The following is a 17,357-nucleotide window of genomic DNA, read 5'->3' on the forward strand; positions in this document are numbered from 1 at the left end:
TGTAGATTTGTTAAGGACAGTCGGGGACATCCGTAAGGTGGCAACATGACTATTTATTAAGGACAGTCAGGGACATCCGTAAGGTGGCAACATTATTATTTATTAAGGACAGTCGGGGACATCCGTAAGGTGGCAACATTATTATTTATTAAGGACAGTCGGGGACATCCGTAAGGTGGCAACATGATTATTTATTAAGGACAGTCGGGGACATCCGTAAGGTGACAACATGATTATTTATTAAGGACAGTCAGGGACATCCGTAAGGTGACAACATGATTATTTAATAAGGACAGTCAGGGACATCCGTAAGGTGGCAACATGATTATTTAATAAGGACAGTCAGGGACATCAGTAAGGTGACAACATTATTATTTATTAAGGACAGTCAGGGACATCCGTAAGGTGGCAACATGATTATTTATTAAGGACAGTCAGGGACATCCGTAAGGTGGCAACATTATTATTTATTAAGGACAGTCGGGGACATCCGTAAGGTGGCAACATTATTATTTATTAAGGACAGTCGGGGACATCCGTAAGGTGACAACATTATTATTTATTAAGGACAGTCAGGGACATCCGTAAGGTGACAACATTATTATTTATTAAGGACAGTCAGGGACATCCGTAAGGTGGCAACATGACTATTTATTAAGGACAGTCAGGGACATCCGTAAGGTGGCAACATGATTATTTATTAAGGACAGTCGGGGACATCCGTAAGGTGACAACATGATTATTTATTAAGGACAGTCAGGGACATCCGTAAGGTGACAACATGATTATTTAATAAGGACAGTCAGGGACATCCGTAAGGTGGCAACATGATTATTTAATAAGGACAGTCAGGGACATCCGTAAGGTGACAACATTATTATTTATTAAGGACAGTCAGGGACATCCGTAAGGTGGCAACATGATTATTTATTAAGGACAGTCAGGGACATCCGTAAGGTGGCAACATTATTATTTATTAAGGACAGTCAGGGACATCCTTAAGGTGGCAACATGATTATTTATTAAGGACAGTCAGGGACATCCGTAAGGTGGCAACATTATTATTTATTAAGGACAGTCAGGGACATCCGTAAGGTGCCAACATGATTATTTAATAAGGACAGTCAGGGACATCCGTAAGGTGGCAACATGATTATTTATTAAGGACAGTCGGGGACATCCGTAAGGAGCCAACATGATTATTTATTAAGGACAGTCAGGGACATCCGTAAGGTGCCAACATGACTATTTATTAAGGACAGTCAGGGACATCCGTAAGGTGCCAACATGATTATTTAATAAGGACAGTCAGGGACATCCGTAAGGTGCCAACATGATTATTTAATAAGGACAGTCAGGGACATCCGTAAGGTGTCAACATGATTATTTAATAAGGACAGTCAGGGACATCCGTAAGGTGGCAACATTATTATTTATTAAGGACAGTCGGGGACATCCGTAAGGTGGCAACATTATTATTTATTAAGGACAGTCGGGGACATCCGTAAGGTGGCAACATGATTTGAAGTACAGCAGAAAGACAGAGATCTTCTCTGAGAACAGAGAGGATAAAAACAGACCCTGTGCGATATCGAGAATATCTGGAAAAAAGGGAAAGAAATGCTAAAAGAAAGGAAGAAGGGAAAGGTCAAATTAGTTTTGTGGGTTTTTTTTCTGAGAGGGAGAAGAGGTAGATAGAGGTCAAGTCAAAGACAACACAGTGCAGCAGTGAAAATGCACGAAGACGGAGCCAGAGGATCCCAGAGAGGAGAATGTAATGGCACTGCTATACCATGGTGGAGCAGAGGCTCTCTAGAGGAGAATGTAATGGCACGGCTATACCATGGTGGAGCAGAGGCTCTCTAGAGGAGAATGTAATGGCACGGCTATACCATGGTGGAGCAGAGGCTCTCTAGAGGAGAATGTAATGGCACGGCTATACCATGGTGGAGCAGAGGCTCTCTAGAGGAGAATGGAATGGCACAGCTATACCATGGTGGAGCAGGGGCTCTCTAGAGGAGAATGGAATGGCACAGCTATACCATGGTGGAGCAGGGGCTCCCAGAGAGGAGAATGTAATGGCACGGCTATACCATGGTGGAGCAGGGGCTCTCTAGAGGAGAATGGAATGGCACAGCTATACCATGGTGCAGCAGGGGCTCTCTAGTGGAGAATGGAATGGCACAGCTATACCATGGTGCAGCAGGGGCTCTCTAGAGGAGAATGGAATGGCACAGCTATACCATGGTGGAGCAGGGGCTCTCTAGTGGAGAATTCACCTGCCCCTCATGTATATAAAACCATGTGGTTCTCGCACAGCCACATGCAACGGCACAAACGCAACCTCATCAACAACCACAATTGGGAGCAGTGTCATCATCAACATCGACGGCAAGTTAGTGTGTGTACCTACGTCTGTGTGTGTGTGTGTGTGTACCTACGTCTGTGTGTGTGTGTGTGTGTGTACCTACGTCTGTGCGTGTGTTTTCGGTCACTCACCAGGACCATGAAGTCGTCAATCCACTTCCCCGCGTCTCTAAGCTCCAGCTTGCCGACCCAGGGGGCCTGGAACGTCTCGTTGAATGCGGTCAGAGTGATGTCCATGGAGTTTGGGTTGGTCATCATAAATGGCACACAGATCCACTGTGAGAGGAGAGTAGAGGTGAGGGGAGAGGGGGGGGGGTGATGCAAGGGTACACATTGGTCCAATGAGGCTGTTTCTTTTTTTAAATCTCAATATCGAATAATTAAGTGCTGTAATTGTTTTCAATGAAAATGGTAAAAAAAAAGAAACAAAAATCACTTCTTAACCAAGAATTGATCTACTGTCTGGAAGTGGTCTGTTATTGTCCGAGAGGTTTGGAACTCTTTCTTATTGGTCTATTAACTCATTTCCCGCTTGGTGATGTCACCAGGCAGGCCAAAACTCCATCCTAGAACAACTAGCAGAAACTTCAGTCGGCTCTTACACTAAAATGGCATTATCATAATTTTCACAATTTCACGGTATTATTCTAGCCTAGTGTGGAAATATATATAAAACACCAGAAAATCTCGATTTGAATGCACTGGGCCTTTAAGTATATTGGCATTTCCTTTCAAATAAAGTTGGATTCGATTCAAAATGGCCGCCTGTCACTCACCAGACTGAGGAAGATGAGGATGAGCTGGATGACATCGGTGTAGGCTACAGAGTAGAGTCCTCCCAGTAGAGTGTAGATGATGGCCACCACAGAGCTGATACAGATGGAGTAGACATAGTGCAGGTCCAGAATCACACTCATAGTGCCACCTGCAGCACACAGGGAGGGCAACGGAACACTGAGCTACGGAACACTGAGCTACGGAACACTCAGAACACTGAGCATCATCAACAATAGAATGTTCACAGACCGTTATCAATTAGCTGATAACCTACTGCTGTATAGATGAACCACTCTGCTTCTCCTTCTGGGGACTAAATGCTGGTTCTAATACTGCATAAATGTATTGCAAATATTAAAGTAATATCATAGAAACAGTGGTGATCCTGGTCAAGTACACTATAATACTTTTCTATTGCTATATACTATTAACAGTACATATTCTAAATGTAACTTTTTTATATACATACAGTTGTTACATACACCTTAGCCAAATACATTTAAACTCAGTTTGTCATAATTCCGGACATTTAATCCTTGTTAAGACTCCCTGTCTTAGGTCAGTTAGGATCACCACTTTATTTTAAGAATGTGAAATGTCAGAATAATAGTAGAGAAAATTATTTATTTCAGCTTTGATTTCTGTCATCACATTCCCAGTGGGTCAGATGTTTACATACATTCAATTAGTATTTGGTAGCATTACCTTTAAATTGTTTAACTTGGGTCAAACGTTTCAGGTAGCCTTCCACAAGCTTCCTACAATAAGTTGGGTGAATTTTGGCCCATTCCTCCTGACAGAGCTGGTGTAACTGAGTTAGGTTTGTAGGCCTCCTTGCTCAGGGCTTTGAGATGGCCACTCCAATACCTTGACTTTGTTGTCCTTAAGCCATTTTGCCACAACTTTGGAAGCATGCTTGGGGTCGTTGTCCATTTGGAAGACCCATTTGCGACCAAGCTTTAAATTCCTGACTGATGTCTTGAGATGTTGCTTCAATATATATCATTTTCCTCCCTCATGATACCATCTCCTGCAGCAAAGCACCCCCACAACATGATGCTGCCACCCCCACAACATGATGCTGCCACCCCCACAACATGATGCTGCCACCCCCGTGCTTCACGGTTGGGATGGTGTTCTTCGGCTTGCAAGCCTCCACCCTTTTTCCTCCAAACATATCAATGGTCATTATGGCCAAACAGTTTCATCATAGCAGAGGACATTTCTCCAAATGTCCGATCTTTGTCCCTATGTGTAGTTGCAAAACGTAGTCTGGCTTTTTATTGAGGTTTTGGAGCAGTGTCTTCTTCCTTGCTGGGCAGCCTTTCAGGTTATGTCGATATAGGACTCGTTTAACTGTGGATGTAGATACTTTTGTACCCGTTTCCTCCAGCATCTCTCCAAGGTCATTTGCTGTTGTTCTGGGACTGATTTGCACTTTTCGTGGTCCCATGGTGTTTATACTTGCGTACTATTGTTTGTACAGATGAACGTGGTACCTTCAGGCGTTTGGAAATTGCTCCCAAGGATGAACCAGACTCGTGGAGGTCTACAGTTTCTTTCCTGATGTCTTGGCTGATTTCTTTTGATTTTTCCTATGATGGCAATCAGAGGCACGGAGTTTGAAGGTAGGCCTTGAAATACATCCACAGGTACACCTCCAATATACTCAAACAATGTCAATTAGCCTATCAGAAGCTTCTAAAGCCATGACAACATTTTCTGGATTTTTCCAAGCTGTTTAAAGGCACAGTCCACTTAGTGTATGTAAATTTCTGACCCACAGGAATTGTGATACAGTGAATTATAAGTTAAATAATCTGTCTGTAAACAATTGTTGTAAAAATGACTTGTGTCATGCACAAAGTAGATGTCCTAACCGACTTGCCAAAACTATAGTTTATTAACAAGATATTTGTGGAGTGGTTGAAAAACTAGTTTTAATGACTCCAGTCTAAGTGTAGGTAAACTAGTTTTAATGACTCCAGTCTAAGTGTAGGTAAACTCGTTTTAATGACTCCAGTCTAAGTGTAGGTAAACTAGTTTTAATGACTCCAGTCTAAGTGTATGTAAACTAGGTTTAATGACTCCAGTCTAAGTGTATGTAAACTAGTTTTAATGACTCCAGTCTAAGTGTATGTAAACTAGTTTTAATGACTCCAGTCTAAGTGTATGTAAACTAGTTTTAATGACTCCAGTCTAAGTGTATGTAAACTAGTTTTAATGACTCCAGTCTAAGTGTAGGTAAACTAGTTTTAATGACTCCGGTCTAAGTGTATGTAAACTAGTTTTAATGACTCCAGTCTAAGTGTAGGTAAACTAGTTTTAATGACTCCAGTCTAAGTGTATGTAAACTAGTTTTAATGACTCCAACCTAAGTGTATGTAAACTAGTTTTAATGACTCCAGTCTAAGTGTAGGTAAACTAGTTTTAATGACTCCAGTCTAAGTGTATGTAAACTAGTTTTAATGACTCCAGTCTAAGTGTATGTAAACTAGTTTTAATGACTCCAGTCTAAGTGTATGTAAACTAGTTTTAATGACTCCAGTCTAAGTGTATGTAAACTAGTTTTAATGACTCCAGTCTAAGTGTATGTAAACTAGTTTTAATGACTCCAGTCTAAGTGTAGGTAAACTAGTTTTAATGACTCCAGTCTAAGTGTATGTAAACTAGTTTTAATGACTCCAGTCTAAGTGTAGGTAAACTAGTTTTAATGACTCCAGTCTAAGTGTATGTAAACTAGTTTTAATGACTCCAGTCTAAGTGTATGTAAACTAGTTTTAATGACTCCAGTCTAAGTGTATGTAAACTAGTTTTAATGACTCCAGTCTAAGTGTATGTAAACTAGTTTTAATGACTCCAGTCTAAGTGTATGTAAACTAGTTTTAATGACTCCAGTCTAAGTGTATGTAAACTAGTTTTAATGACTCCAGTCTAAGTGTATGTAAACTAGTTTTAATGACTCCAGTCTAAGTGTAGGTAAACTAGTTTTAATGACTCCAGTCTAAGTGTATGTAAACTAGTTTTAATGACTCCATTCTAAGTGTAGGTAAACTAGTTTTAATGACTCCAGTCTAAGTGTAGGTAAACTAGTTTTAATGACTCCAGTCTAAGTGTATGTAAACTAGTTTTAATGACTCCAGTCTAAGTGTAGGTAAACTAGTCTTAATGACTACAGTCTAAGTGTATGTAAACTAGTGTTAATGACTCCAGTCTAAGTTTATGTAAACTAGTTTTAATGACTCCAGTCTAAGTGTAGGTAAACTAGTTTTAATGACTCCAGTCTAAGTGTATGTAAATTAGTTTTAATGACTCCAGTCTAAGTGTATGTAAACTAATTTTAATGACTCCAGTCTAAGTGTAGGTAAACTAGTTTTAATGACTCCAGTCTAAGTGTATGTAAACTAGTTTTAATGACTCCAGTCTAAGTGTAGGTAAACTAGTTTTAATGACTCCAACCTAAGTGTATGTAAACTAGTTTTAATGACTCCAGTCTAAGTGTATGTAAACTAGTTTTAATGACTCCAGTCTAAGTGTATGTAAACTAGTTTTAATGACTCCAGTCTAAGTGTATGTAAACTAGTTTTAATGACTCCAGTCTAAGTGTAGGTAAACTAGTTTTAATGACTCCAGTCTAAGTGTAGGTAAACTAGTTTTAATGACTCCAGTCTAAGTGTATGTAAACTAGTTTTAATGACTCCAGTCTAAGTGTAGGTAAACTAGTTTTAATGACTCCAACCTAAGTGTATGTAAACTAGTTTTAATGACTCCAACCTAAGTGTATGTAAACTCCCGACTTCAACTGTACATACTGTCTGTCCATTGATGGCATTTTGTTCAGTTTAGATCAGCAATGGGTTCTAGCCTCGACCTAAGCAGGGCAGGGTCTGTTTCAAACCTTGAAGCAACCAAAGAGCAATGGTCAAGCAACAGGCCTGCCAAAAATGTATATTTTTTAGAACCGAAGAAAGCAAAACTGCTCATATCGGAAGAAGCCTACTGAGTCTCTGAGTTGCTTCTCTCACTCGAAGATTCATCATAAATCACCATCATCAGGTTACATCATAACTATTAAGAACTAAGGAACTAAAGAATATTAAATAATAATAATAATAATAATAATAATGCACAACAAATATAAAAATAAAAAAATAGAGAAAATAATGAATCAATCAATAAGTAGATAAACATGAGTAAATCCAGGTCTACCTCCCTCCAATCAGGGCCAGGGTCAGCTCGGCCCCGCCCAGCTCGGCCCCGCACAGCTCGGCCCCGCCCAGCTCGGCCCCGCCCCCCCCCCCCAGCTCGGCCCCGCCCCGCCCCGCCCGCCTGGCCAAGACGCACCTACGTCCTTAAACAGAAAAGTGTCAGATCGCCACATCGCTGACTACTAGGTTTTTCAGCCTGCCTGTGACCTTTTGACCTCTGCTCTTGACCTTTGACTTGAACTTCACCCCGTATATTTAAATGTTTGACCACTGATGTCGAGGAGTATCTATTTTTTTATATTTTCTTTAGCCCCTTCAGAGATTGTGTGTGTGTGTGTGTGTGTGTGTGTGTGTGTGTGTGTGTCGAGGGTTGGAGAACATACTGTACTGCAGGACCAGTTGGTTACCTAGGCAACATTCAAACGTTGTATCAGTTGGTCATTCTTGGTCCACAATAAAACATTGAATCAGTTGGTTACCTAGGCTGACCAGCGTCCTAGCGACCCACAGGACGTCTGCAATGAGCGCTGGGAAGATGAGCAGGCTGCTCAGGACGTTGCCATACTTTATCTGGAACGGATCCATCATTGTCACGTACTTGTTTTCCCTCATTGGCTTGGCGAAGAAAAAACCACCTGCGTCAGAAAAGAGAGAAAAGAGAGAGAGGAGTATGGGGATGGAGGGGGGAGAGAGAGGAGTATGGAGGGGGGAGAGAGAGGAGGAGGAGGATAGAGGGGAGAGAGAGGAGGAGGGGGATGGAGGGGGGAGAGAGAGGAGGAGGGGGATGGAGGGGGGAGAGAGAGGAAGAGGGGGATGGAGGGGGGAGAGAGAGGAAGCGAGGGATGGAGGGGGAGAGAGAGGAAGAGGGGGATGGAGGGGGGAGAGAGAGGAAGAGGGGACGGAGGGGGAGGGAGAGGAGGGATAATAAAACATAGGAAACTGAAAACAAACAGGTGACCTCTGATTACACAACACCTGTTTCTGTTATTGCCAGCCGAGTGGATAAACAATGGATCCAAACAACACCAAGGGGATCATGTTACGTTTCCTGATTTCCAATCAAAGCTACGCTTGACAAAACGCTAAACACACACACACACACACACACACACACACACACACACACACACACACACACACACACACACACACACACACACACACACACACACACACACACACACCCCACCACTCACCCCATAGCCCATAACTATGACAAATCATTTCCCTCTCACTTTACGACTGTGTTCTTTTGTTGGTTACGTGCAGGACAGCTGTTTCATTCGTGTGTGTGTGTGTGTGCGTGTGTGTGTGTGTGTGTGTGTGTGTGTGTGTGTGTGTTTAGCGTTTTGTCAATCGTAGCTTTGATTGGAAATCAGGAAACGTAACATGGTCCCCTTGGTGTTGTTTGGATCCATTGTTTATCCATTCTGCTCTAGCGATGCAGTTACACAAAAATCACGTCCAAATGGCACCCTATTCCCTGACCCATAGGGGAATAGGGCTCTGGTCTAAAGTAGTGCACTATATAGGGAATAGGGCTCTGGTCTAAAGTAGTGCACTATATAGGGAATAGGGCTCTGGTCTAAAGTAGTGCACTATATATGGAATAGGGCTCTGGTCTAAAGTAGTGCACTATATAGGGAATAGGGCTCTGGTCTAAAGTAGTGCACTATATAGGGAATAGGGCTCTGGTCTAAAGTAGTGCACCAAATAGGGAATAGGGATCTGGTCTAAAGTAGTGCACTATACAGGGAATAGGGCTCTGGTCTAAAGTAGTTCACTATATAGGGAATAGGGCCCTGGTCTAAAGTAGTGCACTATATAGGGAATAGGGCCTGGTCTAAAGTAGTGCACTATATAGGGAATAGGGCTCTGGTCTAAAGTAGTGCACTATATAGGAAATAGGGCTCTGGTCTAAAGTAGTGCACTATATAGGGAATAGGGCTCGGGTCTAAAGTAGTGCACTATATAGGGAATAGGTCCCTGGTCTAAAGTAGTGCACTATATAGGGAATAGGGCCTGGTCTAAAGTAGTGCACTATATAGGGAATAGGGCTCTGGTCTAAAGTAGTGCACTATATAGGGAATAGGGCTCTGGTCTAAAGTAGTGCACTATATAGGGAATAGGGCCCTGGTCTAAAGTAGTGCACTATATCGGGAATAGGGCCCTGGTCAACAATAGTGCACTATATAGGGAATAGGGCCCTGGTCTAAAGTAGTGCACTATATAGGGAATAGGGCTCTGGTCTAAAGTAGTGCACTATATAGGGAATAGGGCTCTGGTCTAAAGTAGTGCACTATATAGGGAATAGGGCTCTCGTCAACAGTAGTACACTATATAGAGAATAGGGCTCTGGTCAACAGTAGTACATTATATATTAGTGCACTATATGTGTGTATCAAGAATGGTCCACCACCTAAAGGACATCCTATCGGCCCTGGTCAAACTACACCCTACTCCCCTATGGGCCCTGGTCAAACTACACCCTACTCCCTATATAGTGCACTACTTTAGACCAGAGCCCTATTCCCTATAAAGTGCACTACTTTAGACCAGAGTGCCGCAGTCGATAAGGGCAGAGAACCTATCTTAGCTTTAGTACCTCACTCTACTGTTTCATAACACATATCCTGTTTCGGCCTGCTGAGCACGTTTCCAGATGACCTCATAGCACACAGGTGTGTTTATAACTGTGTTACTGGGTAACAGAAGGGTTAGTGCTAGAGTGGATCAGGTGAAGGTACGTCTAAAATTGGGCCCCTCTTCCGTATATACAGCTCATATCAGCTATTAGTACCAGGATCAGACCGTGGGGTTAGAGGTTAGAGGTCATATGACTCACCCAGGAAGAAGGTGAGTACGTAGGGGACTGGCATCAGAGCCCAGACCAGACCCAGGGTAGGGTTGTAGACAGCCTCCGCTATACCCAGGATAAACCCTCCTCCAACCCACGTAGCTGTAGGGAGGAGAGGGGGAGAGGGGGAGAAGGGAGGGAGGGAGGGAGGGAAAGAGAGGGAGGGAGGGAGGGAGGGGGAGAGGGAAAGAGAGGGAGGGAGGGAGGGAGAGAGAGAGAGGGAAAGAGGGAAAGAGAGAAAGAGCGAGATAGAGAGAGAGAAACACACATAAACATGGGCCAATACATACCAATGCAGCAACACCTACTTCTGAGAGTCCCACTGTAGACGCTCAACTAACTATCAACAAGCTGTCAACAGATGTTTAGTGGCGTCCAGTAGGCATGCAGTCGAAAGACATCTGATATTCAACACTTGCCCCAGTGCTCGTAAACAGATATGCAGTTGACCCATTGGTTGTTGATATTTGTGTAAAAGCTCTCAGAATAAACTGATCCTTCATGTCTTTTCTATTTCTATGCTGCAATCTCCTTCCCTCTCTCATTTCCTCCCTCTTTCCCTCCCTCCCTCTTTCCCTCCTTCTCTCCCTCTTTCCCTCCCTCCCTCTTTCCCTCCCTCTCTCCTTCCCTCCTTCCCTCCCTTCCTCTTTCCCTCCATCCCACCAATCAGTGTGATGATTCCGACCAGTATATTGAAGAAACTTGTCAGGTTTATGGTAACAGTAAACCCCACTCTGTTTGGGCATGGTCTCTACAAGCCCCAATCTGATTGGCTGCTTACCAGTCAGAGTGAAGATCCCCACCAACAGGTTGATGTTGCGTCCGGCGAGCAGCGTGATCTCCATCCCGTCCGACCCGGTACACTTCCTCTCCACCTTCTTGGAGCGCATCGAGGCCCAGATCCCCGTGCCTAGGATCAGCAAGTAGAAGATCGCCATGACGATCAGGCCCGGAACGTTCAGAGACATTTTAACCTTGTTCTCCTTCCTCTTCTCACCGAAGCAAATGATTGTTCAATGAGAGAGAGAGAGAGAGAGAGAGAGAGAGAGAGAGAGAGAGAGAGAGAGAGAGAGAGAGAGAGAGAGAGAGAGAGAGAGAGAGAGAGAGAGAGAGAGAGAGAGAGAGAGAGAGAGAGAGAGAGAGAGAGAGAGAGAGAGATATCTGTAAACAAAGGAAAAAGGACAAAGAAAGACGAAGGTTTCATGCATTGGGGGAGATGTACATACAGTGAATGTACATCAGGCTTGCCCATCCCTCCTCTCTACTGCAGCCTCTGCAGGATCCCTAGCTCTCCAGGAGGACGGTTGGCCTGGACGGGGTTAGGGCTCAATTCCATTACAATTACAGTCAATTCCAGAAGTAAAGTCCATTCCAATTCCAAATATTCAGAGTTGAAAAGCATTGAAGATAATTGGAATTGTAATTTCAGGGTACTTCCTGAATGGACTGTAGTTGAAATGGAATGGAGCCCAACCCTGAGTTGACCATTCCTGCTGTACACTACCATGCAAACAGCAGAGAAGACAGGATCAAAGAAAGGAAGGGAAAGTTCAGAATATACATATAGATACATAGATATACTATAGGAACACTTCCAATAATCTGTACAACAGGGGGGTGGGGCTGAGGGAGGGTAACAGAGGGGGGTGTTGGGGTGGGGCTGAGGGAGGGTAACAGAGGGGGGTGTTGGGATGGGGCTGAGGGAGGGTAGGCAGAGGGGGGTGTTGGGATGGGGCTGAGGGAGGGTAGGCAGAGGGGGGCGTTGGGATGGGGCTGAGGGAGGGTAGGCAGAGGGGGGTGTTGGGATGGGGCTGAGGGAGGGTAAGCAGAGGGGGGTGTTGGGATGGGGCTGAGGGAGGGTAAGCAGAGGGGGGTGTTGGGATGGGGCTGAGGGAGGGTAAGCAGAGGGGGGTGTTGGGATGGGGCTGAGGGAGGGTAACAGAGGGGGGTGTTGGGATGGGGCTGAGGGAGGGTAGGCAGAGGGTGGTGTTGGGATGGGGCTGAGGGAGGGTAACAGAGGGGGGTGTTGGGATGGGGCTGAGGGAGGGTAACAGAGGGGGGTGTTGGGATGGGGCTGAGGGAGGGTAACAGAGGGGGTGTTGGGGTGGGGCTGAGGGAGGGTAACAGAGGGGGGTGTTGGGATGGGGCTGAGGGAGGGTAAGCAGAGGGGGTGTTGGGATGGGGCTGAGGGAGGGTAGGCAGAGGGGGGCGTTGGGATGGGGCTGAGGGAGGGTAACAGAGGGGGGTGTTGGGATGGGGCTGAGGGAGGGTAAGCAGAGGGGGGCGTTGGGATGGGGCTGAGGGAGGGTAACAGAGGGGGGTGTTGGGATGGGGCTGAGGGAGGGTAAGCAGAGGGGGGAGTTGCACAAATAGAACTGACATCTTAACAGAACCACATGACAACATAGTTGATCGCTGAGGAACATTCACCACGTGCATACTGTCAAGCTCAATTACAATAAACAAACAGCTAATAAATAAACAAGGAACTCAACGACAGGAAGCCAGTCCATGATCAGCTGATACAGGGACAAGGAGGAGAGGAAGTGGAGAGAAAGAAAGAAAGGATGTAGGAAGAACACAAATACAAAAGCTATTTACTCTGAAGTCAGACTGGTCATGGAGGGGGGGGGGGGGTGAAGGATGGAGTGGGGGGGGGTGAAGGATGGAGTGGAGGGCGCTGACTGGTCATGGAGGGGGTGGGGGGGGGGGGTGAAGGATGGAGTGGGGGGGTGAAGGATGGAGTGGGGGGGGTGAAGGAGGGAGTGGGGGGGGTGAAGGATGGAGTGGGGGGGTGAAGGAGGGAGTGGGGGGGGTGAAGGAGGGAGTGGGGGGGGTGAAGGATGGAGTGGGGGGGTGAAGGAGGGAGTGGGGGGGGGGTGAAGGAGGGAGTGGGGGGGTGAAGGAGGGAGTGGGGGGGGTGTAGGAGGGAGTGGAGGGCGTAAAGGAGGGAGTGGGGGGGTGGGGGCGTGAAGGAGGGAGTGGGGGGGGGGGTGAAAGATGGAGTGGGGGGGGGTGAAGGATGGAGTGGGGGGGGGTGAAGGATGGAGTGGAGGGCGCTGACTGGTCATGGAGGGGGTGGGGGGGTGAAGGATGGAGTGGGGGGGGGTGAAGGATGGAGTGGGGGGGGTGAAGGAGGGAGTGGGGGGGTGAAGGAGGGAGTGGGGGGGGGTGTAGGAGGGAGTGGAGGGCGTAAAGGAGGGAGTGGGGGGGTGAAGGAGGGAGTGTGGGGGGGCGTGAAAGAGGGAGTGGGGGGGGGGGTGAAGGAGGGAGTGGGGGGGGGGCATGAAGGAGGGAGTGGGGGGGTGAAGGAGGGAGTGGGGGGGGGGGGCATGAAGGAGGGAGTGGGGGGGGGGTGAAGGAGGGAGTGGGGGGGGCGTGAAAGAGGGAGTGGGGGTGGGGGTGAAGGAGGGAGTGGGAGGGGGTCATGAAGGAGGGAGTGGGGGGGGGTGAAGGAGGGAGTGGGGGGGTGAAGGAGGGAGTGGGGGGGCATGAAGGAGGGAGTGGGGGGGGGTGAAGGAGGAAGTGGGGGGGGGCATGAAGGAGGGAGTGGGGGGAGGTGAAGGAGGGAGTGGGGGGGGTGAAGGAGGGAGTGTGGGGGGCGTGTAGGAGGGAGTGGGGGAGGGGGGCGTGAACGAGGGTGTGGGGGAGAGATGGGCGGGGTCTCACCCGGCAGCGCTGAGCATTGTTTACAAAATGTCCGCCGACCCCCCTCTTCTTCAGGGAACGAGGCCCCCAAGGTTTTATGGACCGAAACCTCGTGGTTGATCATGGAGGATTTAACTGGCGGTAGACAGAAGTGTATTGGTGTATATAGAGGCCTGTTGTGGTGTTAAGGTAGAAGTGTATTGGTGTATATAGAGGCCTGTTGTGGTGTTTAGGTAGATGTGTATTGGTGTATATAGAGGCCTGTTGTGGTGTTTAGGTAGAAGTGTATTGTTGTATACAGAGGCCTGTTGTGGTGTTCAGGTTCAGGTAGAAGTGTATTGGTGTATACAGAGGCCTGTTGTGGTGTTCAGGTTCAGGTAGAAGTGTATTGGTGTATACAGAGGCCTGTTGTGGTGTTCAGGTTCAGGTAGAAATGTATTGGTGTATACAGAGGCCTGTTGTGGTGTTCAGGTTCAGGTAGAAGTGTATTGGTGTATACAGAGGCCTGTTGTGGTATTCAGGTTCAGGTAGAAGTGTATTGGTGTATACAGAGGCCTGTTGTGGTGTTCAGGTTCAGGTAGAAGTATATTGGTGTATACAGAGGCCTGTTGTGGTGTTCAGGTTCAGGTAGAAGTGTATTGGTGTATATAGAGGCCTGTTGTGGTGTTCAGGTAGAAGTGTATTGGTGTATATAGAGGCCTGTTGTGGTGTTCAGGTAGAAGTGTATTGGTGTATATAGAGGCCTGTTGTGGTGTTCAGGTTCAGGTAGAAGTGTATTGGTGTATGCAGAGGCCTGTTGTGGTGTTCAGGTTCAGGTAGAAGTGTATTGGTGTATATAGAGGCCTGTTGTGGTGTTCAGGTTCAGGTAGAAGTGTATTGGTGTATATAGAGGCCTGTTGTGGTGTTCAGGTAGAAGTGTATTGGTGTATATAGAGGCCTGTTGTGGTGTTCAGGTAGAAGTGTATTGGTGTATATAGAGGCCTGTTGTGGTGTTCAGGTTCAGGTAGAAGTGTATTGGTGTATACAGAGGCCTGTTGTGGTGTTCAGGTTCAGGTAGAAGTGTATTGGTGTATATAGAGGCCTTTTGTGGTGTTCAGGTAGAAGTGTATTGGTGTATATAGAGGCCTGTTGTGGTGTTCAGGTAGAAGTGTATTGGTGTATATAGAGGCCTGTTGTGGTGTTCAGGTTCAGGTAGAAGTGTATTGGTGTATACAGAGGCCTGTTGTGGTGTTCAGGTAGAAGTGTATTGGTGTATATAGAGGCCTGTTGTGGTGTTCAGGTTCAGGTAGAAGTGTATTGGTGTATATAGAGGCCTGTTGTGGTGTTCAGGTAGAAGTGTATTGGTGTATATAGAGGCCTGCTGTGGTGTTCAGGTTCAGGTAGAAGTGTATTGGTGTATATAGAGGCCTGTTGTGGTGTTCAGGTTCAGGTAGAAGTGTATTGGTGTATATAGAGGCCTGTTGTGGTGTTCAGGTTCAGGTAGAAGTGTATTGGTGTATATAGAGGCCTGTTGTGGTGTTCAGGTAGAAGTGTATTGGTGTATATAGAGGCCTGTTGTGGTGTTCAGGTAGAAGTGTATTGGTGTATATAGAGGCCTGTTGTGGTGTTCAGTCCCAGGACTCCTGTTCAGATCATATTTACTACCAGTGTCGACACACATCACTTAGGTCGACACACATCACTTAGGTCGAGACACATCACTTAGGTCGACAATCATCACTTAGGTCGAGACACATCACTTAGGTCGACACACATCACTTAGGCCGAGACACATCACTTAGGTCGAGACACATCACTTAGGTCGACAATCATCACTTAGGTCGAGACACATCACTTAGGTCGACACACATCACTTAGGTCGACACACATCACTTAGGTCGAGACACATCACTTAGGTCGAGACACATCACTTAGGTCTACACACATCACTTAGGTCTACACACATCACACACACACACACACACACACACACACACACACACACACACAGTATACCTCGATACCTCTATCACTACACACACCACTCCTGGGGCTGGGATAGGGTTAGGCTGGGGTAGGGTTAGGCTGGGGTAGGTTTTGTCTGGGGTAGGGTTTGGCTTGGGTAGGGTTAGGCTGGGATAGGGTTAGGCTGGGGTAGGGTTAGGCTGGGGTAGGGTTTGTCTAGGGTAGAGTTTGGCTGGGGTAGGGTTAGGCTGGGGTAGGGATAGGCTGGGGTAGGGATAGGCTGGGGTAGGCTGGGGTAGGGTTTGGCTGGGGTAGGGATTGGCTGGGGTAGGGATAGGCTGGGGTAGGGATTGGCTGGGGTAGGGATAGGCTGGGGTAGGGATTGGCTGGGGTAGGGTTAGGCTGGGGTAGGGATAGGCTGGGGTAGGGTTAGGCTGGGGTAGGGATAGGCTGGGGTAGGGATAGGCTGGGGTAGGGATAGGCTGGGGTAGGGTTTGGCTGGGGTAGGGATAGGCTGGGGTAGGGTTAGGCTGGGGTAGGGATAGGCTGGGGTAGGGTTAGGCTGGGGTAGGGATAGGCTGGGGTAGGGTTAGGCTGGAGTAGGGATAGATAGGCTGGGGTAGGGATAGGCTGGGGTAGGGATAGGCTGGGGTAGGGATAGGCTGGGGTAGGGATAGGCCGGGGTAGGGATAGGCTGGGGTAGGGATAGGCTGGGGTAGGGTTAGGCTGGGGTAGGCCGTCATTGTAAATAAGAATTTGTCCTTAACTGACCTTCCTAGATAAATGAAGGTTAAATAAAATGTCAAGGGTGTTCATAATGCTTTGTCAACACAGTATATAAGTTAGGGGGGTGGGTGGATCAACTTTAATAGGACAAATAGATTGTGGCTTCAATTAATGTTATTGTCTGGATCATTTCCAATCCTCCATATATTTATTTCTTAACATATCTTTTAAAATATTCTTTCCTTTATTTTGTTCGTCTAAGTTTACACCAGGTTCAGATAAATTATCTACATAGACGGTGTGATTGGTCGACTTCTGTGATGCATTGAAACATGATTCTGTCTGTGTTGTCACAGGGTATAATTAGTCTGGTTGAACAGCCATACCAACACGTCTCCTCTCACTCTCCAGGAATGTCTCTCAGTAGTTTTCCAACGTTCTCCCCGACTCTCTCTGTGTGTGTGTGTGTGTGTGTGTGTGTGTGTGTGTGTGTGTGTGTGTGTGTGTGTGTGTGTGGTAGTGTGTGTATGCGGGTTAGTGTGTGTATGCGGGTTAGTGTGTGTATGTGGGTTAGTGTGTGTGTTTGTGGGTTAGTGTGTGTGTTTGTGTGTGTGTGTGTGTGTGTGGGTTAGTGTGTGTATGCGAGGGCCACCGTTATACAACACAATCATGTGAAGACCTGAGTCTAAGATATCACGTTTCAGGCCTGTCCTACACCATACTGTCTGTCCTACACCATACTGTCTGTCCTACACCATACCGTCTGTTCTACACCATACTGTCTGTCCTACACCATACTGTCTGTCCTACATCATACTGTCTGTCCTACA

General features: G+C 46.6%; 1 protein-coding gene across 1 annotated transcript; it reads right to left on the reverse strand.

Moving 5' to 3' along the window:
• Window positions 1-2,499: 2,499 nt before the first annotated feature.
• LOC139401075 (high-affinity choline transporter 1-like) lies at window positions 2,500-11,220 on the reverse strand (the record flags this gene model as incomplete). The annotated part of the gene is made up of 5 exons (XM_071145581.1): window positions 10,991-11,220; window positions 10,198-10,311; window positions 7,832-7,987; window positions 3,144-3,292; window positions 2,500-2,643 (listed from the first exon to the last, which is right to left on the reverse strand). Coding segments are annotated over exons 1-5 (750 nt in total), but the record flags the coding sequence as incomplete, so codon positions are not given.
• Window positions 11,221-17,357: the final 6,137 nt, after the last annotated feature.

Source organism: Oncorhynchus clarkii, unplaced genomic scaffold, assembly GCF_045791955.1.
Source record: "Oncorhynchus clarkii lewisi isolate Uvic-CL-2024 unplaced genomic scaffold, UVic_Ocla_1.0 unplaced_contig_5677_pilon_pilon, whole genome shotgun sequence".
Lineage (NCBI taxonomy): Eukaryota > Metazoa > Chordata > Actinopteri > Salmoniformes > Salmonidae > Oncorhynchus > Oncorhynchus clarkii.